The 26,625-nt window shown below is 37.6% G+C and overlaps 1 protein-coding gene across 2 annotated transcripts in view; it reads left to right on the top strand.

The window, feature by feature from the left end:
• Positions 1 to 11,677: 11,677 nt before the first annotated feature.
• LOC114381894 (mediator of RNA polymerase II transcription subunit 13-like) overlaps positions 11,678 to 26,625 on the top strand; it is a 55,890-nt gene continuing 40,942 nt past the window's right edge. For both annotated transcript variants that reach the window (XM_028341119.1, XM_028341118.1), the window contains exons 1-6: positions 11,678 to 11,966; positions 12,959 to 13,032; positions 13,107 to 13,246; positions 18,363 to 18,449; positions 18,587 to 18,674; positions 18,756 to 18,836. In XM_028341119.1, coding sequence (XP_028196920.1) covers positions 11,943 to 11,966; positions 12,959 to 13,032; positions 13,107 to 13,246; positions 18,363 to 18,449; positions 18,587 to 18,674; positions 18,756 to 18,836 — 494 coding nt within the window. In that variant the 5' untranslated portion in view covers positions 11,678 to 11,942. The remainder of the gene's footprint in view (positions 11,967 to 12,958; positions 13,033 to 13,106; positions 13,247 to 18,362; positions 18,450 to 18,586; positions 18,675 to 18,755; positions 18,837 to 26,625) is intronic.

Below are 26,625 nucleotides of genomic sequence, written 5' to 3'. Positions count from 1 at the left end.
GGATTTATGGGTACTTTACCTATTAGGGTTTAGTGTTAATTGACCAATTACAGTTAAGGATTATTTGACAAATTAGGGTGACTTGACTAATTAGGGTTTAGGGGTATTTGAAAAATTAGGGTTTAGTGTTATTTGATAAATTAGGGTGTATGAGTACTTGACCAATTAGGGTTTAGTGTTACTTCACCAATTTGGATTTAGGGTTATTTGACAAATTTCGCTTACTTGACTAATTTGGATTAGGGGTATTTGACAAATTAGGGTTTAGTGTTACTTGACCAATTAGGGTTTAGGGGGTTTTGACAAATTAGGGTTGTAACGACCCGCCTCGTCACCATTCTAAACCGTGAAAATTTCAATTTTTAAATGAAAACTCTATTAATTTGCTTATGAAAAGTGAAAGTAAATTTTTCACGATATACATTCATCAAACAACGCACAATTACTATATATATATATATATATATATATATATGTATATATATAGTAACTCAATACACATTGTCCTTATAAGGGAAAGTAAATTAGCTACACAAACAATTAGGGTTTAGGGGTACTTAACACAAAAATCAAATAACCATAATTAGTAAGAAAATATTAACAAATATCATAAGCATACACAACATCCATTAGTCCAACAAACATTCAATAAGTAGTCATCATCCATCCATAATTCCAATCAATCATGCTCAGTATGATGCATGCACCTGACCTCAACTCTCAAATTCTTTGTGGTACCACTCATCAAGGAAATAACCTAAACGTGTCCACACGACACTCTCACTTAGAAAAACTAAGCAGCAAGTGTCGAGGTCACCCTGTTGTGCACAAGCAACTCCTCCCCCCCCCCCCCATGGTGATCAGCCTAAGTCTCAAGGGAGTTTCAAACCAAATGACATGCCTCCAAGTACAAGTATTTCCCCTCATGAGAAACTACAAGTACTTATTGACCAATTTTATACTATTTTCATGCAATATGAAGTATGAAACATAGGCACCATCAATGCACTGATCATGGATAATTAAAGATTCTAAGTCGTCCCCCTCCAGAGATAATTAAAACTCTTTAATCACTCTATTTCCCCCACTAGGGATATACAACATGGTTACTACACCCCCATGTACATACACATCACACATTATCACAATGACATTTTCAACATCAACAACATCTCATTTCAATGTCATTATCAATATCAACATCATCTCATCTCAATGTCATTCTCAACACCAACATCATTTCATCTCAATGAGATTATCAACAACAACAACAACATCTCATATCAGCATAATCATCAATAACAACATCGTCTCAGATCAACATAATCATCAATAACAACATCGTCTTATATCAATATTATCATAAACACCAACATCGTCTCGTATCAATTATTATCAATATCATCTTCAATAACAACATCATTCTCTGTCAGCATTATCATAAACGTCAACGTCACCTCATATCAATTAATATCATCAATAACAATATCATCAATAAATCGCATTCCGCATATACATACATATATAGTTCATGCCTAGGATTCACACTCTCCAAGTCTTCAAACAACACAAGTCTAATAAAAATAATAATGTCATTTATCAATAACAGACTATCACATCCCATTAGTCAAAAACATTGTTTTTCTTGAAAACCAGCATGCAACAGGGACATGCATACATCCCCATAGTTAGGTTTCCTGACCCTAACTATGGTATCAAAAGCCATAAATTATAATAAACTTCTCTCACCTATCGTGAGCTCTACGTCAGTTCCTTTTTGCGTCACTCGGAGACCTCTCTCATTCACATTTGTCAGTTCAAAAGCAAGGTTCTATATACACAATTGAAGGAAATTTAGTATATATTTCAAAAACAAGGTTAATAACAGCATTCGAGGTTAGTTACCCCTATCAAAACATAAAGGGCTAAGGGGTGTTTCGGATTCTACTAAAAGGAGACATCATTTTGAAATTTTGATCACGCCAATGTGACTGGGGTTCAGTGAAGGTCACGAAAATAACCTCAATTTTATAAAAAGATAACTTTTACGACGTATCATTTTCAAGGATATTTCAAAGGAACTGTAAAAATATCATATTACAATGCCCAAAATACAAGAGACGCTAAGAGAAGCTCAAACTAACTAGGAGAAAGGCTTAAAAGTCAAGATTACCTCAGAGAAGCTACAAAAGAAAGGATTTGAGGAATTTTTCTCCACCGAATCCTTGAGGTGGATTCTGAGGATTCTGCTCTGATTAAAACGTTTCTCTCAGTGTCGTGGTTCGACAACAAGCAACGATGGCTCATGGTGGCCACCGGTGGTCGTGGGTGGTTTAGAAGAAGGTTTTAGGATTTAGGTGGGCATTTGGAGAGAGAAGAATGAAAAATCGTGTTTTTCAGGCTGAAGAACATATTTATAATCTGCAGATCTCGCTTAGCGAGCTCGTCTCGTTAAGCGAGAGTCCACTTTTGGCGCTAAGTGCGACATTTCGTGCTTACAGCAATTCCTCTCAGGTTAGGATTTATGCTGAGCGCGACAGATTATGCTGAGCATAATTCCTCTTGCACTAAGCGCGACAATTCTTACTCTGCGCAATTAAGTATCTGGTTGGAATTGCGCTTAGCGCGCTTCTTGTAGTAATCGAGAAGTCACAAAATGTTATTTTGAAAATACCAATGGTCAGACTGTGAAGACATGTGTTAGGAACCTAAAGTAAGAACTTGATGACGATCCAATGGTTAACATTTCTAGGATCATAGTTTTACCATAACAGATTTAGGTAAAATTTGAAATTTCATAATTTCAACTTAGGTCAGTAAAACTCCACACAACTCAACATCCACATCAAGCAAATCACACATGACCAATTCAAACCATTCCTCAAATCATTCAAGTCAATCATATAATCAAATAACACGATAAATATATTTAAACATTGATTTATAATTAGCAAAATTTCAAGGTGTTACAAGGGTTACCTGACTAGTTATGGTTTATGGGTATTTGACAAATTAGGGTTTATGGGTACTTGAAAAATTAGGGTTTAGTGGTACTTGACCAATTAGGGTTTAGTGTTATTTGACAAATTTGGGTTTAGGTTTATTTCAAAAATTAGGGTTTAGGGTTACTTGACAAATTAGGGTTTAGGGTTGCTTGACTAATTAGGGCTTATGTGTACTTGACCTATTAGGGTTTAGTGTTACTTGACCAATTAGGGTTAAAGGTTATATGACAAATTACGGTTACTTGATGAATTAGGATTTAGGGGTTTTTGACAAAATATGGTTAGTTAACAAATTAGGGTTTAGGGGTATCTGACTAATTATGATTTATGTGTACTTTATAATTAGGGTTTAGTGTTACTTGACCAATTAGGGTTTAGGGTTATTTGACAAATTCTGTTTACTTGACTAATTAGGTTTTGAGTTATCTGACAAATTAAGGTTTAGGATTACTTGACAAATTAGAGTTTATGGATATCTGACTAATTAGGATTGATGAACACTTGACTAATTAGGGTTTAGTGTTACTTGATCAATTCAGGTTTAGGGTTATTTAACAAATTTGGGTTACTTGATTAATTAGGATTTATGGGTATTTGACAAATTAGGGTTTAGTGTTACTTGACAAATTAGCGTTTAGGGTTATTTGACTATGTAGGGTTTATCTGTACTTGACTAATTAGGATTTAGTGTTACTTGACCAATTAGGGTTTATGATTTTTTGACAAATTATGATTACATGACTAATTAGTGTTGAGGGGTATTTGAATAATTAGGGTTTAGGGGTATTTGACTAATTAGGGTTTATGGGTACTTGACAAGTTAGGGTTTGGTGGTACTTGACCAATTAGGGTTTAGTTTTATTTGACAAATTAGGGTTTATGGTTGCTTGACAAATTAGGGTTTAGAGGTATTTGACTAATTGGGATTTATGGGTACTTGACCTATTAGGGTTTGGTGTTGCTTGCCCAATTAGGGTTAAGGGTTATTTGACAAATTATGGTTATTTGACTAATTACTTTACTGATTAGGGTTTATGTGTATTTGACTAATTAGGGTTTACAGGTACTTGACTAATTAGGGTTTAGTGTTACTTGCCCAATTCAAGTTTAGAGTTATTTGACAAATTCATGTTACTTGACTAATTAGTGTTTATGTGTATTTGACAAATTAGGGTTTAGTGTTACTTGGCAAATTAGCATTTAGGAGTATTTTACTATTAAGGGTTTATTTGTACTTGACTAATTAGGGTTTAGTGTTACTTGACCAATTAAGGATTACGGTTTTTTGACAAATTAGGGTTACAAGACTAATTAGCATTTAGGGGTATTTGAATAATTAGGGTTTTGGGGTTTATGACTAATTAGGGTTTATTGTTGCTTGAACAATGAGGGTTTATGACTATTTGACAAATTTGGGCTTAGGGTTACTTGACTAATTAGGTTTTAGGGGTATTTGATAGATTAGGGTTTAGGGTTACTTGGCAAATTAGGGTTTAGGGGTATTTGACTAATTAGGGTGTATGGGTACTTGACTAATCAGGGTTTAGTGGTACTTGACCAATTCGGGTTTAGGGTTATTTTGACAAATTTGGGTTACTTGACTAGTTAGGGTTTATGAGTATTTGACAAATTAGGATTTATGGTTACTTGAAAAATTATGGTTTAGGGTATTCGACAATTTAGGGTTTAGGTGTACTTGACAAATTAGGGTTTAGTGTTATTTGACAAATTTGGGTTTAGATTATTTTGAAAATAATGGTTTAGGGTTACTTGACAAATTAGGGTAGCTTGACCAAATTACGATTCAGGGTTGCTTAACAATTTAGGTTTTAGGGGTATTTGACTAATTGGTGTTTATGGGTACTTGACCTATTAGGGTTTAGTTTTACTTGACCAATCAGGGTTAAGGGTTATTTAACAAATTATGGTTACTTGACTAATTAGGGTTTATGGGTATTTTACAAATTATGGTTTAGTGTTACTTGACAAATAGGGTTTATGGGTACTTTACTAGTTACGCTTTAGTGATACTTGACCAATTAGGGTTTATGGTTATTTGACAAATTAGGGTTTAAGGTTACTTGACAAAGTAGGGTTTATGGGCATTTGACTAGTTAGGGTTTATGTGCACTTGACTAATTAGGGTTTATGGGTTTTTGATAAATTAGGGTTTAGGGTTACTTGACAAATTATGGTGTAGGTTTAGGGGTTTTTGACAAATTAGGGGTATTTGACTAATTAGGGTTTATGTGTACTTTACAATTAGGGTTTAGTGTTACTTGACCAATTCATGTTTAGGGTTATTTGGCAAATTTGGGTTACTTTACTAATTTAGGTTTTGCATATTTGACAAATTAAGGTTTTGTGTTACTTGACAAATTAGCATTTAGGGGTATTTGACTATTTAGGGTTTGTGTACTTGACTAATTAGGGTTTATGAGTACTTGGCTAATCAGGGTTTATTGTTGCTTGAACAATGAGGGTTTAAGGCTATTCTAGATATTAAGGTTTATGGGAATTTGATAGACTAGGGTTTAGGATTGCTTGGCAAATTAGGGTTTTTGTTACTTGACCGATTATGGTTTAGGGTTATTTGACAACTTTGGGTTACTTGACTAATTAAGTTTTAGGAGTTCTTGACAAATTAGGGTTTGGGGTTACTTGACAAAATAAGGTTTAGTGTATTTGATTATTTAGGGTTTATGAGTATTTGACTAATTAGGGTTTAGTTTTGCTTGACGAATTAGGGTTTAGTTTGTTTTGACAAATTAGAGTTACTTCACTAATTAGGGTTTAGGTGCATTTGACAAATTAGGGTTTATCGTTACTTGACAAATTAGGGTTTTGTGTTATTTGACTAATTAGGGTTTATGTGTACTTGACTAATTAGGATTTAGTGTTACTTGATCATTTAGGGTTTATGGTTACTTGACTAATGAGGGTTTAGGGGTATTTGATAAATTACGGTTTAGGGTTACTTGGCAAATTAGGGTTTATGAGTATTTGATTAATTAGGATTTAGTGTTACTTGACCAATTAGGGTTTAGGGTTATGTAACAAATTCTGATTACTTGGCTAATTAGGGTTTAGGGGTATTTGACAAATTAGAGTTTAGGGTTACTTAACAAATTATGATTTAGCGTATTTCAATATATTTGAAAAAAAAAACAGAAACTGTTAACACATACACCTTCTTTCATTTTGGGCTAGCGCATTTTTTTAGGTCTAAAATAAACTAGAAACAACTATTTGCAATCTTTTTATTAACACATGCACCTTCTTTCATATTGGGTCTATTCCTTTTTCACGTACTCTAAAAATAATAAAAATCACTATTTACACCCATTTTTAAGGCATGCCCCCTTTTTAACGCATGCACCATCTTTGATGTTGGGCCTAGCTCGTCTGAAATAAAATGAAAACCTCTATTTACACCCTTTTCTTTAACACATGGACATTTCATTTTGGGCCTAGCCCATTTTCCTGAAATTTATAATCAAATGGAAACAACTATTTGAATCCTTTTTTTAACACATGCACCCCCTAAATAAAATGAAAGCCTCTATTTACACTCCTTAATTTAACACATGCACCTTTCACTTTGGGCCTAGCCCATTTTTCTAAAATCTAAAATAAAATGCAAACCACTATTTGAACCCTTTTTTAAACACATGCACCTTCTGTGATTTTGGGCCTAGCCCACTTAAATAAATTGAAAACTACTATCTATATCTCTTTTTTTTCACACATGCCCGTCTTTTATGTTGGGCCTATTTGAAATAAAATGAAAACCTCTATTTACACCCTTTCATTAACACATGCACCTTTCGTTTTGGGTCTAGCCCATTTTTCTAAAATCTAAAATAAAATACAAACCACTATTTGAACTCTTTTTTAAAACACATGCACCTTCTATCATTTTTGACCTAGCCCGTTCTGAAGAGAAATAAATTGAAAACAACTATCTGCACCCTTTTTTTTAACACTTGGACCCTCTTTTATGTTGGGCCTAGCTCATTTGAAGTAAAATGAACACCTCTACTTGCACCCCTTTCTTTAACACATGCACCTTTCATTTTGGACCTCGCCCATTTTTCTGAAATATGAAATAAAATGCAAACCACTATTTGAACCTTTTTTTTAAACACATGCACCTTTTGTCATTTTGGGTCTAGACCATTCTTTTGAAGTCTGAAATAAATTGTAAACAAATGTCTGCACCCTTTTAATAACACATGCACCCTCTTTTATGTTGGGCCTAGCTCGTCTAAAATAAAATAAAAACCTTTATTTACACTCTTTTCTTTAACACATGCACTTTTCATTTTGGGCTTAGCCCATTTATCTGAATCTGGATGAAAATAAAAACCACTACTTACACTGTCATTTTCAACACATGCACCTTCTTTTGTTTTGGGCCTAGTCCATACTTTTTATCAAGTCTGAAATAAAATAAAATTGATGGTTACATCTACCTCCTTTATATATGCACGCATGCCACTTAGGACGGTGCCTAGGCCCGCCATGTCAGCATTCCGTCAGTGTTGAGTACGTTAAAGTCAACCCTTTGACTTTGACAAAAATAAAAGGACAAAAAATAATAATAAAAATAATTATAAATATTAGCAGACAACTCTTTATTTTATTTTTTTATTGTCTCTATCGTTTATTTTATTCTTCAATGTGATTTTCTTTTTATCATTGCCTTGCTAGTTTAATTAATATTGTATTGTAAATATCTCGCTATTCATCTTATTTTCCCCACGTATCAATCCTGCATCCTTAATTACTAAGTGTACTCCCCACTTCTATTATATCTCTTTCTATTGCCACTCTATACATTTGATTTCCTATCACTATGTCAATTTTTTTATTTATTTTTGCAAATCTGCATTAGCATTCTTTAGTACATGCTTATGCTCTGTGCACTTCATGCTGAGTCTCTAACTTGCTTAATGGTATTTCAATAACATGTGAGCAAATTTTGTAAATTTTGTGAATGACATGTTAGGTCTCCGATTTGCTTGAGTTCACAAAGTTTACCACAAAAATGATTTTTTTCCCAAAATGGTAACATTCTCAAATAAATGATTACTCGATTCTTCTTTTTCATGTTACACGCACTTCGAGCTAGGTCCCAAACTTGTTTAGCGGTATTTCAATAAAGTATGAGAAAATTTTGTAAATGTCTTGTTGAGTCTCCAACTTGCTTGATTTCACAAAATTTACCACAAAACCAAAATCTTTCAAAAAAAATAATAAAATAAATAAAATCAACCCAACACACAACCTCTTTTTCTACAAAGAATTACGTAAGTCTGATTTTCTCATTGCACCTGGGGATACGTAGGAGCGAGGACAAATCCCTTGTCGACAAAAAATAACTAAAAAGAAATAAAATTCCCTTTTGTTTCTAAAAAAATTCGATTTCCTTTTCTAAATAAAAGAAAATATAACAAAATATAATTCATGTTTTTAAGGGATGATAAATAATTAAAAGTCACATCACTCAATTAAAGACTGTTATTTTCATGATGGACGCCCAGGGTGCTATCACCTTCACCCTGCGTAAACAAATCCTGAATCCTCTTTTTCCAATTATAGACCATTCCTTGTCTTTGTGGTTTTCATGACGGTTTCCTTAAATAAACGTTGGTGGTGACTTCCCAAGTTTTCCATTTTTGGAAAACAATTTATCTTATCTTTTTTACTTCGTTGTCCTGTCGTGGCCAATGTTGGAACAATGGGTATTTGACTAATTAGGGTTTAGTGTTACTTGACCAATTAGGGTTTAGGGTTACTTGACTAATAAGGGTTTAAGGATATTTGACAACCATGTCAGCAAATATGGCCAGCATGCATCGCTAAAAAGTAGCTGGTGCATTACATAACCCGAATGACATTTGTCTATAGGCAAAGACACCAAAAGGCCAGCAAAACAATCTTCTCTTGATCCTTGGGATCCACTATGATCTCATTGTATCCTGAATATCCATCCAAGAAACAATAGAAGAATTGTCCTGCTAGCCGCTTCAACATCTGATTCATGAATGATAGAGGAAAGTGATCCTTCCTTGTGGCATTATTGAGCTTGTGATAATCTATGCACATCCTTCATCTAGTAACTGTTCAAGTTGGGATGAGGTCATTCTTTTCATTGTGGACCACAGTCATCTTGCCTTTCTTGGGTACCACTTCAACTGGACTCACCCAAGCACTGTCAGAAATGGGATATATTAAGTCCAGCCTCAAGTAGCTTGAGGACTTCTTTCCACACTTCTTCTTTCATAGATGGATTGAGTCTCCTTTGTAGTTGTCTCACTAGTCTATAGTCATCCTCCATCATGATCTTGTGCATGCAGTAGAAAGGACTGATTCATGTTAGATAAGAGATATGTCACCCAACAACTGCCTTGTGCTTTTTGAGTGCTTCTATCAATCGTGCTTCTTCATTTGAGGATAAGTCATTATTGATCACTATTGACTTGGCTTTATCTTTTTCCAGAAACACATACTTCAGGTGAGTAGGTAAGGCTATCAACTCCACCTTGGGCTTCTCTGCTGGGTTGTTTTTCTTCAATTCTTCAAAGGCATACTCCCCTAAGGGAATCTCCTTTAATCAGTATAAGTCCTCTAGACAGGCTCTGAGATCCTTCTCCTCCTCATTGGTTAGGCAATCAACAACATTTATCAAGGCCTTTTCCAATGGGGAATGAGTAGTCAGGGTACTGCATAGCGAGGTCAGCTTCTCGCTCAATTTCCTCAACCTTGAAGCAAGCTTTACAATCACTTGGATTTTATCGCCTCAAACAAGTTGAAGGTTACTTTCTGGTCTTTCACACTCATCTCTAAGTTGTCACTCCCCATGTCCACCACTCATTTTGCAATAAGCATAAATGGTTAGCCCAATATCGAGGGGATATTAGAATCTTCATCTATGTCCATGATCACAAAGTCCACTAGAAAGGTGAATTGGCGAACCTTAACCAAGACATCTTCAACTACACCATATGGTTTGGTAATGGAACGGTCTGCTAGTTGAAGAGTCATTTTGGTAGGAGCAATTCTCAGATTCCCAATTCTCTGATACATAAAAAAGGCATTAAATTGATGCTAGCCCCTAGATCAATAAGTGCTTTACCCACTGGCACATCCCCAATGGAGCATGGGATGGTTACATTTCCTAGGTCTTTGAATTTTTGTGGTAGAATCCTTTGGATTACAACACTGCAATTTCCTTACACCATGATGCTTTCATTGTTGATGTATTTCCCTTTTTTTGTGAGGAGGTCCTTCATAAATTTGGTATACAAGGGTATCTGTTGTAAGGCCTCTCCAAAAGGAATGGTGATCTCCAGCTTCTTAAAGATGTCAAGAAAATGAGCAAAATAATGTTCCTTCTCTTTTTTTGACGGTACTAAGGGATATGGGGCTTCCTTCACTGAGATTGATGGTATCTCCTTTTTAGCCTCTTGAGCCAACTGACTTTTGGTCTTAGAGATTAAGACCTCATCACCACTCTTATTTCTCTCGTTTTTTTCTTTTTCATTTTTTTGAATTTTTCTCTCTTTATTTACATCCTATTCTCTCTTTCTATCCTCTCTTTCCTCATCACTCACATCCTCCAATATTCCCCCAGCTCTCTTCTCCTTCTCAACACTCTTCTTCCTCTGGCTTCTAGTGAGAACTACCTTGCATTCCTCCTTGGGATTCTTCTTAGTGTTGACCGCAAAATTGCACATGGACTTTTCAACTAATTGCTTATCTAATTGGCCCACTTGTACCTCCAGGTTTTTGATAGTTGACTCAGTGCTCTTGTGATTTGACAAAGAGACTTGCATAAACTAAGTCAAGGTGTCTTCTAGCTTCGTGGTCCTCTCATATGGACTTGGCCCTTGATTGGGAGGCCTATTAGATGAACCTTCTTGATCTTTGTTGAAGTTATTCCCTAGATGAGATCTCCAACCTTGACCTTGATAGAAATTTCCTCTCTGCTGGTACCTTGAATGCCCTCCACGATTGAACCCTTGATGATTTGGATTGGCCATATAGTTGACCTCTTTAGATGTATCATCTCGAGCCTAAATTATCAACTATTTTTTTATTACAAATTATTTTGTGATTAATTAGTTACGAATTATTTGCTAACATTTTTGTAGTTAATTATAATTGATAGCATTACTCATATTTTGATGGTAAAGACTAAAAGGAAATTAAAATATAAAATATAGAAACTACCACTTTCAAACCATAGGAATTAAAAGAGAATTAAAATGCAAATGGTAACACTAAAAAAACCATTTTCAAATGACATGACTAAAGAGAATTAAAATGTAAATTTTAGAGACTAAAAAAACCACTTTCAAACTATAAAAACTAAAAAAGTATAAACCATGAAATTATAGAAATCAGATTAATCATTAAAAAAAATGATTTATACTAGACTTATCAGAAAAAAAAGACTTATTAAATTACTTTCTACTTAATTATATGTTACATTTTATTCTTAATATTTATTTTAAAACTAAAAACCCTAAGTAAGTTCAGTTTTTTTATTTATTTATAATTTTACAATAAAAATAAATTTGAAAAAATAAACTATATAAAATTTATTTTTAATTAAATTAAAACTTCATGGTAAATATAATTTATTATCGAAATACTTTTTCCCTCCTGATCGAAACAAGCACTCGGTGGGATCAGTGGTGCAATCTGAATCAGATTCGGAATTTTCGAATGGAATGGGGCGCATTTGTGGTTGGTTTGTGCAGGAGCAAAAGCAAAAGCAAGTAAACGTATCATAAACCCGCGTCCCATTCTTAATCCTCCTAGGTCGGAGTCTTAGTCTGACACAACACAAACAGATCGACCGTACGGCATCATTTACAGCCAAACCCTAATTCAATTTCACTGAAGCCTTCATACCATATTCCAGATATGTGGACAAATGTTTTCAAAATCGTAGGGTTTTCTACTTCTCACTTTTTTTTTGGGTGATTACTTTTATGCTGCGACTTAATATGATTAATTTCGTTTTACCCCTTTTCTTATCTCGTAAGCTGACTTTGTACTGTACTCATCTCATGAATAAGTTAGTGCAAACATGTTTAAGGACTAAAAGTATTGTAAATTATCGCATACTTAGTCGATACAAGGTGTTTATTTTAGAAGTAAGTTTGGTTTGTGAAAGCATATAATTTTAACAAGACATCTTTGAGCACGTTCTATCTTCCCTATTTGATCGAATACTGGAATTGTGGTTTTTCCAATAAGCATCATAAGGGTTGACTGGATAATTTTTTAACTATACTATACCTGCACTGTTGCTCTGTGCTGAAACACAAATGTTTACATGTTTCAATCCCCCTTCCTTAGTGGATGACTAGTTTCAATATCTGCCTGCACATGCTTATAATTATGTTTGGTGTTGCAGTAGGGTACTCTAGCCAAGGGTTACCTGTATCACCCTAATTGCCTGGACTAGTGAATCACCTGATCTGAAACTCAACTTATCTATAAGGCTTTCTTTTTCCTTTTTATCCCCATTAGTAGAACAAGATGATAAGGCTCTTTTGAAAGCTAGGCTAACTAATTTTTTTTGTTAGTTGCTTGATCATATCAATCAGTGGCATGGATGGACATCAACCTGAGCTTTAGCACCTTTTTTCATAAAAGAGCGCAAAATAACCAAGACTTAAAACTTGCTGCTCTTGTGAGAGAGATATCAAATAAAAAGAAAATGACCTGCTAGTCTATTTAGAGATCTCAAGGTCAAATCTCCCTTTTCCAAGGGCAACATCATTAAAATGGGAACACCAAGTTAAAGCTCAAAGATGCGTTTTGGTTACTTTTACCAATTACCACAAATTAATATATCCCTAGCTGCTTCACTTCTGTTATGAATTGCTTGTATGTCTTCATATATGTGTCTATATTGTTGGAAAATTGTACAGGGAAGTCTGCATCAGATATCTTGGTTTCAGTTTCTTCCTCATGAACCTGACCTGAACCCTCTACCTGACAAAAGGTTAGATTGAATACTTTTTCTTTATATTTTGTTTGCTGGTTTAATAATACTGAGGCTTCCTCCTGTTCAAACAGTGTAAAAGTGGACCAAAAGGATGCCGCAATGTTACTGGTGCTTTCATCACATCTGCAACTTCAGAAGGAGGGGTTTCTCAGCACATGGACCAATTCCTTTGTTGGACCTTGGGATCCATCCCAGGGATTGCATAATCCAGGTAGACTGTTGACTTAGTGGTTTTGTTATCATTTGCAATTATGTGTCTTCTTACAAGGAAAGGGTGGAAATGGTTACCCATTTTCTAGTTGCCTAAGACTTTGTTTGGGGTGGGAGAGAAAGTAAGAAGAAAGAAAATAAAAGGAAAGAAAATGAACAGGAAAAATATTGTTCTTTTTATTGTCTTGATACAATTTATTGTACTGTTATATGTCTGACTATATTCTATAGTAGTGAATGTTGGGCTTTAAAGGGACAACAAGAGAAAAAGGTGAGAGTCACAAAAATGAGAATAATGTTAAGATGGATGTGTAGCCATAAGGAAGGATGGGATATGAAATGATTGTAATTGTATACAAAGAGATGTTGATGTAGCACCGATTGAGGAAAAGGTGACAAAATCAGTTAAGGTGATTTGGACATGTACCAAGAAGATTACTAGAAGCACTAGTGAGGATGATTGCATGGTTTTTATTTCAGTAAAAAGGAGAGAGAGACCAAGAAGGACATTAGAGGAAGTTGTTAAGAGGGATCTTATGATAAATGATATCTTTGAGGATTTGGTCTTTAATTGAGCTGGATGGTGTCATGTGATCCATGTAGCTGACCTAGCTTAGTGGCACAAGGCATTGTTGTTGTTGTTTTTATTGTTCTGATGTAAACAAAAAGGAGAGAAATGTGACAAGAAATCAATGTTGTTAATGGCAGATGGCGGTTCATGGCGGAAAGCCAAAAATCCGCCATAAAATATGGCTAATGGCGAAACCGAAAATGGCGGACGTCATGCCGGACAAAAAAAAATCTATGTATATATATATATATATATATTTATTTATTTATATATACATATAAATGAGGGCGAGCCCTGATGCAGCGGTAAAGTTGTGCCTTGGTGACTTGTTGGTCATGGGTTCGAATCCGGAAACAGCCTCTTTGCATATGCAAGGGTAAGGCTGCGTACAATATCCCTCCCCCATACCTTCGCATAGCGAAGAGCCTCTGGGCAATGGGGTACGAAGTTTTATATATACATATAAATATTAACAAAACAATAGTTAAAAAATAAATATAAATAAAAAATTAAAAAAACAATGGATTGCATTCAAATAAACTATAAAAGTTTCATGAGTTCACACAATAACCAAGTACCAACACCAAATAAACTCATTCAAGAGTTCAAAATAACAAAATGGTAAAAGCATAATGCAAAGTGCAAAGTAAAGGTTGAGGCTCTGATCATCTTCTCCAATCCCAACATAATCATCTTCGTTGTTATCATAAGGTAGTGGAGCATCTCCCAATCCATCTTCTCCATCGACGCCTCAAAATTAACCATGATTTCTTCTTCTTCAGATTCAAGTTCAATATCCTCAAACTCTAGATCCTCATCATTTTCCTGGACTGTTTTTTGCTTCCTTGATGAAGATCCAACAACCATTGCCCGTTTTTTAGAAGTGCGGGCAGCAGCAGTAGTAGGACTAATAGCAGCACTTGTTGGTTGCTTTCTTTCCCTTTTTTTCCGCCTAGTATACATCCTACACTCTCCAACCCCCGAAGTCTCATACACAGTTGCCCAATTTAGTGCATCATCATCTTCAAATACCAAATCATTTTCAGCATCATTATCATCATCTTCATCCATCTCTCCCATGAGCCATTCATTGCACACATCAATATCATTAAGAGAAATTGGATCAATTTCATCTCTTGCATTATATCTTTGCTTCAATTGTTGGTTGTATTTGACAAACACCAAATCATGCAACCTCTTGTGCTCAAGCCTATTTCTTTTTTTTGGAATGAATCTACAACATAACAAATAAATGTTGATCTCAATCTCAAATACACTCCAAATAAAACTTGACCATCAAAATTAAATAAAAATTAAAAAGCATAGTTAGAGTTTTGTCACAATTACTTGCTCAAATACACTCCAATTTCATTCACATCTTGAAGCACTGCAAGTCAAACTCAAAATTTTAATAGCTAGCTTCTACAAATTTGGAGTTTATGACCCAAACATTCGTCACCAATATGCTGCAACACCAACCAAGAGCATAACTTAGAATTCTGAATTATAACATTAATACGTAAAAAATAGTAATATAGTATTTGTATTTGTTATTTGGTAAAAGTTTCTTACTAGGAGAATGGGTTTTCCTTTGAGCCATTGCAAAGTCAGAACCAAAGTGTTTAGCACCAATCTTGTAAAGATGCAACTCAGTTAGAATTTTTTGTTGCACATCACATCGTGGAACCAACTTCTTAATACAATCAAACAATCCATTGGTGACCTCAAAATCAAACTTCAAATCAGTGTTGTCATAAAAGAACTCTAGATTTAAGAAGTGGGCATCTGCATGCAATGACCTATGAAGTTGACAATTCCATCTTTTATCAATGATTGCAAACACATCTTTGTACTTGCTTTCATTGTTGTTGAAAGACTTGATAATTGTTTCTTTTGCCTTGTCCATTGCTTCATAAATATAGCCCATGGCTGGTTTCCTTTCACCATTCATAAGACGAAACACTTTGACAAGTGGAGTCATGACTTTAAGAGTGTAAACCACACTATTCCAAAAAGAAGGCACGAGCACTACCTTTGCTGCTTCTTTCCCCTTAGGCTCCTTAGATAACTTGTTTAAGATCCATTCATCAGAAATAAACATCTTTCTAATATTAGCTTTCTCTTTGTGGAGCCTTTCCAAGGTTAGATAAGAAGTGACAAATCTAGTAATAGCATGTCTCACCAATTCCCTGTTGTTTGTACAATTTCTCAACAAGCTTAAGGTACTAGAATGGGCATAGATAAACCCAACTAGATTAATTGCCCTTCTAATTGTCTTCCTTATCAAGGGAAGCTTCCCAATGTCTTCAAGCATTAAATCAATACAATGAGCTGCACAAGGAGTCCAATAAATGTTTCCTTTTGTCCTCTAACAACTTACCTGCTAAAACATAGTTGCTCCCATTATCAGTTACAACTTGAACAACGTTCTCTTCCCCAACTTCCTCCACAATAGCATCAAGCAACTCAAAAAGCTTTTCACCTGTCTTTACAAAATCAGAGTCATCAACAGACTTCAAAAACATTGTACCAACTTGAGAGTTAATAAAAAACTAATGATGCATCTTTGTTTCCAATCAGTCCATGCATCGGACATAATAGTACAACCATACTTGACCCATTGCTCCTTGTGGCCTTTCATCAAATTTTCAGTGTATTCAACTTCCTTCTTCAGGAGTGGAACTCTGATGTCATGATAGCTTGGAATAGGAAAATGTGGCCCATATTGACCAATGGCTGCAACCATATTCTCAAAGTTTTTCAATTTAATGAGGTTGAATGACAAACCAGCTTGGTACCAAAAGCGAGCAATATATTGATGCACCTTCAATACTTCATTCTTATCCACTGACTCTCTTATGTTCATTTGCCTCAACATTTCTATTTTTCTCCGATTGATTGCATTTTCTAGATTCTTACAAAATCTGTCCATTGGTCCTTTTTTAGTTCCACACTTTGTCTTTGCAGCTAAAGCAGTAGCATTGCAAGAGTCCGCAAACTCATCTTCACTTTCATCACATCCAATTGGTTCACCAAATTCAAAATCTCTAATATTTGCCACATTACCATTGCCAGAACTACTGTAAGTGGTCCCACTTTTTTCCACTTTTTTTTGTTAGCCATATATTCCTTTAGCTCTTAAACTACATTTGGTGAAGTTTTCTTGCAAGATGCAATGTTACCCGACTTCCCAATCAAGTGTTCTTTGGCTCTGGTTATTCCTCCCTTTGTGATTTTTCCACAGTAATTATAAACAATGGTGTTTGTATCCCCTTCCATAAGTGGATGACAATACTTCCAACCAGGGTTTGTCTTATTTTTCCTTGTTGCAGTTGCAACATTAGATGATGGTTGTTGAAGTTAAGGACTACATTGTTGAAGGGTTTGAGACACACATTACATTAGAGAAGTGCTGAGTTACTTTTCTCAGCCACACATTGTATATATTTATATAAATCAGAAAGAGTACAATAAGAAAGAAGAAAAGACAGGTTCGGACTAGGGAACCTGCTCCTACTTAGGCTTTTCAGAATCCACACTAAAAACAGCCTTTTCTAAACCTGTCAAGACTATTCTTACAAAGATACAACTAGTACACAATACAACTGTCTACATACAGCTGTCTACAAAATATAATACTTTAACAATTTTCAGCCATTTAGAAGAGGGCTGAACAGAAAAAAAAAAGCAGAACCAAAAATAAAAAAGGGTGTCAAACAGAAAAAAAACCAAAAAAAAAACAGAACCACGTTGCTGTCGCAGACTGTAGCCGTTGCCGTCGCCGTCCGTTCGTCTTGTGCGTGGTGCTCGCTTGCGTGGCGCGCTGGTGCGGGGCGCCGTCGTCGCTGGTGCGTGGTGCTAGTGCTGTCGTCGCACTGGAGTTTGCCGTCGCCGTCATCACTCGTGTCGTCGTCGCGCTGGAGTTCGCGTGGTGCCGCTGGTCGCACTGGAGTTCGCATGTTGCTGTTCGTGCTTGCGTTGCTCATCCCATTTTCATGCGAAAATCGGGTTAGGGTGTTGGGTCGGGTCACCCCAACACGACCCAATCTGTGTTGCAAAAATTTCAAAAAAAAAAGGTGTCTTCTGCCATAACCGCCATTCCGCCACCACTGTTAAGGTTATGGCGGCCGCCATATGAAACCCGCAACGCCACCGCTATTTGGTGGCATTTTCCCAAAAACCCGTGATGCCATACCGCCATGGCGCCGTCATAACCGCAATTTAACAACACTGCAAGAAATAATGTATTCATGTTAAATACTTAAATGACATTTAAACCTTACAATGTAACAAAATATAAATATAAATGAAATAAGGATGTACCTGTGATTTTGCTACTTTTCTTCTGGTTCAATGTGTTTTCTTTTCCTATTATGAGGTGAAAATGTTTAACATGGGATTCACCCATATTTTTTCTTTGTTTCATGCTTTCTAGCATTCTAAGCAGAAGAAAATGCATTAAAAATCATTTTTCTCATTATGTTTCCTTTCTTCAACTTTTCAATTGTTCCAAATGATATTTCTTCCTTCTATACTGAACATGAAGACGAAAAGATTAAGCTGTGGCTTTTTCTTCCGGGCCGTCATTCATCAGTTGTTGAGACTGCTCAGACAGCAGTATCTGGATTAAGAGGTATTGTAGATATAACTAAACCTTTGTAATGGTTATATACAGTCCCTTCATCAAAGGTTATGGGATTGGAGTTTTCCCACTTTTGTGTTTCCTGATTATATCTTCACGTTGGTTTTTTTTTTTTTATTTCATTGAAGTTGTTGCTTCTGGGCTTTGGTTGGCTCCTGGGGATTCAGAAGAGGTTGCAGCTGCTCTCTCTCAGGCTTTAAGGAATTGTGTAGAAAGGTTTTTTTTCTCTCTCTAAACTCTTGTAAGTGAAATTAATATTGTTCATATCTTGCCATTTTATCTTATTGAATTTGGCAGAGCTTTGTTTGGGCTTTATTACATGAGATTTGGAGATGTATTTTCAAAGTTTCATCAATTTCAAAGAGAAGAACTTTTCAGGTATGATTTTGCTATATTTAGATTTGTTAGAGTGTATAGTAATACTTGATGGAGTGCCTGTGCGATGCATGGGACAATATTATTATAAAAAATATTCGATAATATTTTTTAATATAATATAATTTATAAAATATGAATGAAATCATTTCATAATTACTTGAATATGAAAATTAATAATAAAATTTGTTTTAGAAAAGTTGTGTTTTATATAATCTTAGAAATTATATACTTGTAATCATAATAAAACAAAATCTAAATATTGATCTCACAAAAAGTAAAATGCTTGAAATTCCTAAAAAATAGAATTAATGCTTTACAAAACAGACCAATAATTGAAACTAAATCATTTAGAGAGAGAAGAGAAAGAGTAAGAGAATTCTGTTATTGGGGAAATTCAACCCAATTGAAACTGATTACAAACCTTGCATGGTCTTCAAAGTGGATTATGAGAAGACATATGACTCTGTTAGTTGGAATTTCCTGATTTATATGATGAGGCGTATGGGCTTTTGCACCAAATGGATTAGGTGGATGGAGGGATGTCTAAAGTCAGCAACAGTTTCGGTGCTGGTCAATGGTAGCCCTTTAGCAGAATTCTTGCCTCAGAGAGGGCTAAGGCAAGGAGACCCACTATCACCTCTACTTTTTAACATAGTTGCGGAGGCTTTGAATGGTATTATGAATCAGGCGCTAGAGAAGGGGCTGTTTAAGGGATTTTTGTGTGGCAAGAACAAGGTGGAAATTTGTCTCCTTCAATATGTGGATGATACTATTTTCTTTGGAGAAGCAACAATGGCAAATGTCAGAGCTATCAAAGCAATGTTGAGGGTTTTTGAGCTAGCATCGGGGCTCAAAATCAATTTTGCTAAAAGTGGATTTGGTGCTTTCGGGGCAATGGAGTCATGGCAGAGCGAGGCAGCTGATTACCTCAATTGTAGCTTGTTGACACTCCCTTTCATATACCTTGGTGTTCCTATTGGAGCAAATCCGAGAAGATATCAGACATGGGATCCTATCATCTCTAAGTGTGAGAGAAAACTAGTGAAGTGGAAACAGAGAAACTTGTCATTCGGGGGGAGAGTGACTATTTTAAAATCAGTGCTAACATCTATTCCTATTTACTTTCTCTCTTTTTACAGGGTTCCTTAGAAGGTGGTGGATGAGTTAGTAAGACTTCAGAGGAATTTTCTATGGGGTGGTGATCAGCAGCAGAGGAAAATAGCTTGGGTCAAGTGGGAGACGGTATGCATGCCAAAGGAAGCTGGGGGTTTGGGAGTCAAAGATATTAATTCCTTTAACTTATCTTTACTGGGTAAGTGGAATTGGAACCTATTTCAGCGACCAGGGGAGTTGTGGGCTAGGGTGCTGGACTCGAAATATGGTGGTTGGAGGGGCCTAAGTGAAGGAACTAGAGCACAGGCATAATCTATATGGTGGAGGGACCTAAAGCTTGTGGTTCAACATCCACAACATGGTGTGATAATCAACAACTCAACACTATGGAATGTGGGCTGTGGGGACAGGTTTAAATTTTGGGAGGATGCATGGATGCGTGGGGAGGAATCGCTGCTAGCAAGATACCCCAGGTTGTATAGTATATCTTCATAGCAAAATCAATACATACAGCAAATGGGGGCCTTTAGAGATAATGGATGGGAATGGGATTTCAGATGGAGGAGACCTATGTTCGATAATGAAGTAGATATGGCGGCCTCTTTCCTAAGGGAGGTCGAGTGTCTCAGGATTCAGGCTCAGCAAGGTGACTAGTGGGTGTGGAAGGCAGATCCGAGTGGCCAATACACGGCCAAATCTGCCTATTGCGTTCTACGGGAGGAGGAGGCTGATGGGAACCTGGATGGGGCTTTTGAGGAACTATGGAAGCTTAAGATTCCCTCAAAGTGGGTTAGAGAGAGAAACAGAGACAGAGACAAAGATGGAGGAGAAACAGAGACAGATACAGAGATGGAGAGAGAGACAGAGAACGAGAGGGAGACAGAGATCGAGAGAGACACAGAGTCAGAGAGAGAGACAAAGAGAAAGGGAGTGAAGGAAGAAGAGAGGGAGCTTGTGCGAGAGAGAGGCCGTTCGAGTGCCAGAGACCTGACAAGGAACCTATATGGAAGGGCTCGATACAGTTTGAGTAAGGAGTGTAGGGGGAGAAGATGTCAAGTCATGGCTGAAAGAAATTCTACCGGAGAAGATGACAATCACAGAGTCACTGATAATAAACACCAGGAGGATCCTTGGATCGAAGTAGGAGGTAGGAGGAAGCCTTGGAGACAGACCAAAACTGAACAAGGAGCTGATTCATGTAGACAGAGACAAACTTACGTATACCAGACAAGGGGAAAACACAGACCCCAATCATGGAGGAGTAAAAAGGACATAACCTCCTTTTATTTCTCCCATTTCCCAGATTCCGTTAGTGAGTCATTTCTCTGGAAGTTATTCCAGGAATGGGGAAATGTATGGGAAGTTTTTGTACCTAGGACTAAGAACAAACAAGGCCACAGATACGGCTTTGTTCGTTTTAAAGGTGTAGAGGAGGAAGGTAGATTGGAGAGACAACTTGACAATAACATATTCATAGAAGGTATGAAGTTGTTTGTTAATAAACCAAAGTTCCAGAGAGGAGGAAAAAGAGACATCCAGAACCTGGTGGGAGAAGGTAAAGGAGATAGGAAGCAACTCACGATCCCCATGGAACCCAACCAACGGAGACCCAACAGTCTGCCATCCACCAACATGAAATCATATGCGGAAGCTGTTAAGCGCAATCCGGCGATGAAAGAGAAGGAGTCTATGATGCCTTTGTCGGGGAAGTATAGCTCAGAACCTCCTGTTACATCTGTAACTTTTCATACTTCAACGGAGGACAACAAATGGTTGGACCAAGCTTGGGTGGGTCGTATCAAAAACAGAGGTATGTTTGAGAGGGTGGTGGAAGAGGTTCAGCAGGTGGTAGGAGAGGAGGTGAAGGTATCCTACTGGGGGGACGACATGATTATCCTTTTTGACATGGATGAAGCCAAAGCAGGAAAGATCAATCTCAGAGAACAATCTAATGGAGACACACCCTTATACTCAATCCAGAAATGGACACCGGAGATGAAGACCGAATTCCGTTTAATATGGATTCACATTTGGGGTGTTCCCTTGGAGATATGGGGTGCGGAACATTTTGCGACCTTGCTATCGACATATGGAGAACTTATCGAGCTCGACGAGGAGACGGAGGATCGCTCGAGACTCGACGCCGCGCGGGTTCTGTTACGTACGGAGGTGAAGCCATTTTTCTTCAAATCCATGGTGGTTACGGTGAATGGTACAAAGCATCAGTTGGTTTTAAGGGAGGACATGCCTTGTTTTAAAGGAAAACGACAATGGCGACCGGAATCGGAGATTTTTCCACCATCGCCGTTCACAACAGCGGTGGAGGATTCGGATGACGGCATGACAGTTTTCACTCCCGACGGAGCTTCGTCAAACTGCCTCAGGGACAGACGCCGCCGACGGTGGACCAGGGCCATCAACCTGTGGCGCACGGAGTCCGATGCCCATTGTGACGACGACGCGTCATTGCATCGTTCGGAGGCGCCATCTGCTGTGGGCCTATCGCCTCTCCCCGCGCGACACGTGGACTACAACGGTCCCCTCCATAGCCACTTGCATGGACATGGTATTCTAGAACGTAGGGATTCCTCCCTTGGCCAACAGCAGATGCTTCTTAAGGAAAAAGCAGGTGAAGGTCCCAATGAAGTTGACTCTGGTAAAGGGGCTGACCTTTGGGTCGTACAGCATGATCCAGAGGATATTAACCTAGTGTCATACCCCCTGGTCAAACCAAATTCAAATCTCTCATACAAAGAGACTTTTGAAGTAAACAACACCGTTCAGAAAAAGGCATGTAATGCGGAGTTACAGGATTTGGGCCTCATTACTAATGGCCCAACATCAAAGGGAGAGGAATCTGTCCTCAGCTTAAAGGTCTACTCTAGAAGAAAGGGGGGTGTAGGAAGAAATTTCTTGGCCCACTTAAACAGCAACTCTGCTGCAAAGGCCAAAAGGGACGTATATGACACCTTTTCCCTGGATCTTACAGAAAATGACACGCTCAATAAAAAAGATGACATGGCAGGGGATGTTTAGGTAGCGGAGGTGGCTTCATTTCAGCACCAGCAGTGTCTCAGCCCTATTCTTTCCAGTAGTTTCAACAAAGCTCCTCTAGAAAACGAGGAAGACTTCCATCTTCAATTAGCCAGAGATTTGGGCCTTTCTTTTGAAGAGCATAATCACAGTTCTGTAAACATGAAGACTGCTAAGGTTGCTAGTGAACATACAGCAGAGGTAACAGCTGTGATGGGAAAGGATAAGATTGACTCATGAATATTCTATCCTTTAATTCTAGAGGGCTGGGTAGTGGTATCAAGTGGTCAGCTATCAGAAAACTGACCTTGACCAACAATCTTGATATTCTATGTATCCAAGAAACAAAAATGGAAGCCATTGATAGGAGGACTTGTCAGTATTTATGGGCTGATTGTAATGTTGCTTCGGAATGCGCCCCTTCAATTAATGCTGGTGGTGGCCTCCTCTGCATCTGGAATAATGATTCATTTTCAGTTGATAGAAAGGTAGTGGGGGCAGGATTTATTTTGTTGGAAGGAATGTGGATCAAAGACAATAAGAGGGTCTCCATTATCAATGTGTATGCTCCGTGTGACATCCATAGGAAGAGACAGCAATGGGATGAAATTCTGCAGCTGAAGACATCCTCTCAAGAAGGTCTATGGTGTGTAGTAGGTGATTTCAACTCTATAAGACACCAAGATGAGAGAGTGAGTGCAGCCCAGCTTGTGGGTCCTGACCCCAGCATTTCTGAATTCAATTCTTGGATTTCAGAGATGGCATTAGAGGAGGTTAGGTCCATTGGAAGGAAATTCACTTGGTTCAGACCCAATGGCAGTGCCATGGGCAGATTGGACATGTTCCTCTTATCTGATGAGTGGTTTCTGCAATGGCCAGATTCAACTCAGTTTGTGCTTGATAGGGATTTTTCTGATCACTGCCCTATTCTCTTGAAGTCAAAGAACATTGATTGGGGGCCAAAACCTTTTAAGGTTATGGATTGGTGGTTGAAGGATAAGGGGTTCCAGCAGCTAGTGGAGCAGAAATGGGGCAATTACCACCCTCCTGGTTGGGGAGGCTTTGTCTTGAATCACAAAATAAAGCACCTTAAGCAGAGTATTAAGAGCTGGAGTTTGACAAATAGGGAAGCTAATGCTAGAACAGTCCAGAATATTAAAAAGGAGCTGAATGATTTGGAGACTGGCCTAATTGATAGAGCTCCATCTCAGGAGGAATTGATTCTTAAGAAATCCCTTCAAGGTCAATTGTGGGATGCAGCTTATGCTTACGAATCTATGCTAAGACAAAAGTCTAGAGTAAAGTGGTTAAAAGAAGGGGACAACAACTCTACTTATTTTCACAGATTGATCAACCATAGAAGGAGAAAAAATGCCATCCAAGGTATCTTCATAGATGGTGTGTGGGTTCACGAACCCTGCACTGTTAAAAATGCAGCTATCCTTTATTTCAAGGACAGATTTTCAGAGGAAGCTCCTAGAAGACCAACCCTTGATGGTGTCCAGTTCTCTACTCTTGATTCAAGAGATAAAGAAAGCCTTGTGACTAGATTTTCTGAAGTGGAGATCAAATCAGCAGTTTGGGACTGTGGTGGGGACAAAAGCCCTGGTCCGGATGGGCTAAATTTCAACTTCATTAAGCATTTTTGGGAGATCTTGAAACCTGACTTCATCAGGTTTATGGATGAATTCTACATCAATGGTTCCTTCCCCAAAGGAACTAATGCTTCATTCATAGCCCTCATCCCAAAGATTAATGATCCTCAATCTTTTAATGATTATAGACCCATCTCCCTCATAGGGTGCTTCTATAAAATCGTGGCTAAAGTTCTGGCCAAGAGGCTGGCCGTTGTTCTACCTCACCTTATAGATGATAGACAGACAACTTTCATGAGAGGAAGACACATTTTGCATGGTGTCTTGATTGCTAATGAGGTTATAGCTGAGGCTAAGGCTAGAAATAAACCTTGCTTGGTTTTCAAAGCGGATTTTGAAAAGGCGTATGACTCGGTTTCATGGGGCTTTCTCGACTACATGCTCATGAGGATGGGCTTTTGTGATAGGTGGAGGAAATGGATTAATGGTTGTCTGTCTACAGCAACCATATCCATTTTAATTAATGGAAGTCCTTCTAAGGAATTTGCTCCTAAGAGAGGTCTAAGGCAAGGTGATCCCCTTGCACCCCTTCTCTTCAATATTGTAGCGGAAGGCCTCACAGGTTTGATGAGATCAGCTGTGTCCAAGAATCTATTTAGCAGCTATAGAGTTGGAATTTTAAAAGAAGAAGTGAACATCCTCCAATATGCTGATGATACCCTGTTTTTTGGAGATCCCACTCAGCAAAATGTTAGATCTTTAAAATGCATTCTGAGATGCTTTGAAAACGTTTATGGCCTCAAGATTAATTATTCTAAAAGCCATCTTGGCTGTCTGGGCAAATCTGGAAGTTGGTGCAGGGCTGCAGCTCAATTCCTTAACTGCAATCACATGGATTTTCCTTTTTCTTACCTCGGAATGCCTCTAGGGGTGTCCTCGAAGAGCTGGAGTGTGTGGCAGCCTATTATAAGGAAGTTTGAAGATAAACTTGCAAAGTGGAAGCAAAGAAGCCTATCTATGGGGGGCAGAATCACTCTCATTAACTCAGTTTTAGCTGCCTTACCTATCTATCTTCTTTCTTTTTTCAAGATTCCCAAAAAAGTGGTGCACAAGATTGTCTCCATCCAGAGAAAATTTCTGTGGGGAGGTCAGCAAGAGGCTAGCAAGATTTCTTGGGTAAAATGGGGTTCAGTTTGCCTCCCCAAGAACAAAGGGGGCCTTGGGATCAAAGATTTATCCATCTTTAATGAGGCTTTATTTGGCAAATGGGGGTGGGAGCTGGCCAATAACCAGAACCAGCCCTGGGCTAGAATTTTAATCTCCAAATATGGTGGGTGGAAAGAGATGATCTCTGGTGGTAAGAGTAAATTCCACTCTCAATGGTGGCAAGACTTAAAGGCTATCTTCCAGCAGCAGCACAACAACTGTTTTGTTGATAACCTCAAGTGGAGAGTGGGTTGTGGCACCAAAATCAGTTTCTGGAAGGACAAATGGCTGGGGGATAATTATAATCTTCAAACAAAATATCCTACTCTTTTTTTAATAAGCAATCAGTAGACCTCTTCAATCAATTCTATGGGGAATTTGGTGGAAGAGAGATGGGAATGGAAGCTAACATGGAGAAGGAACTTTTTTGACTATGAAATTGACATGGTAGCTGACTTCCTAGCTGACATTGAGTCAGGCAACATCAATCATTCCAGCAGGGATTTCCTTTGCTGGAAGCCTGATCCTAATGACCTATATTCCACAAAGTCTGCTTATAAAATGCTGCAGGAGGCTCATGATAATGCTAATGAGGACAGGGTTCTTAAGATCATGTGGAGCCTGAAAATTCCCCCAAGAGCTAGTGCTTTTTCATGGAGATTATTCAAGAACAGGCTCCCTACTAGGGATAATCTCAGAAGGAGGCAAGTGACTCTGCATTCTTATAGCTGTCCTTTATGTGACCTTGAAGAAGAATCTGTCAATCATCTTTTTTTCAACTGTCCCAAGACTAGGAGTCTCTGGTGGGAGCCTATGAGATGGGTTAATAGAGTGGGTCCTCT

Source organism: Glycine soja, chromosome 13 (genome assembly GCF_004193775.1).
Source record: "Glycine soja cultivar W05 chromosome 13, ASM419377v2, whole genome shotgun sequence".
NCBI classification, from domain to species: domain Eukaryota; kingdom Viridiplantae; phylum Streptophyta; class Magnoliopsida; order Fabales; family Fabaceae; genus Glycine; species Glycine soja.
The sequence above is the reverse complement of the archived record's forward strand: the minus strand, read 5'-3'. Positions and strand labels throughout refer to the sequence as shown.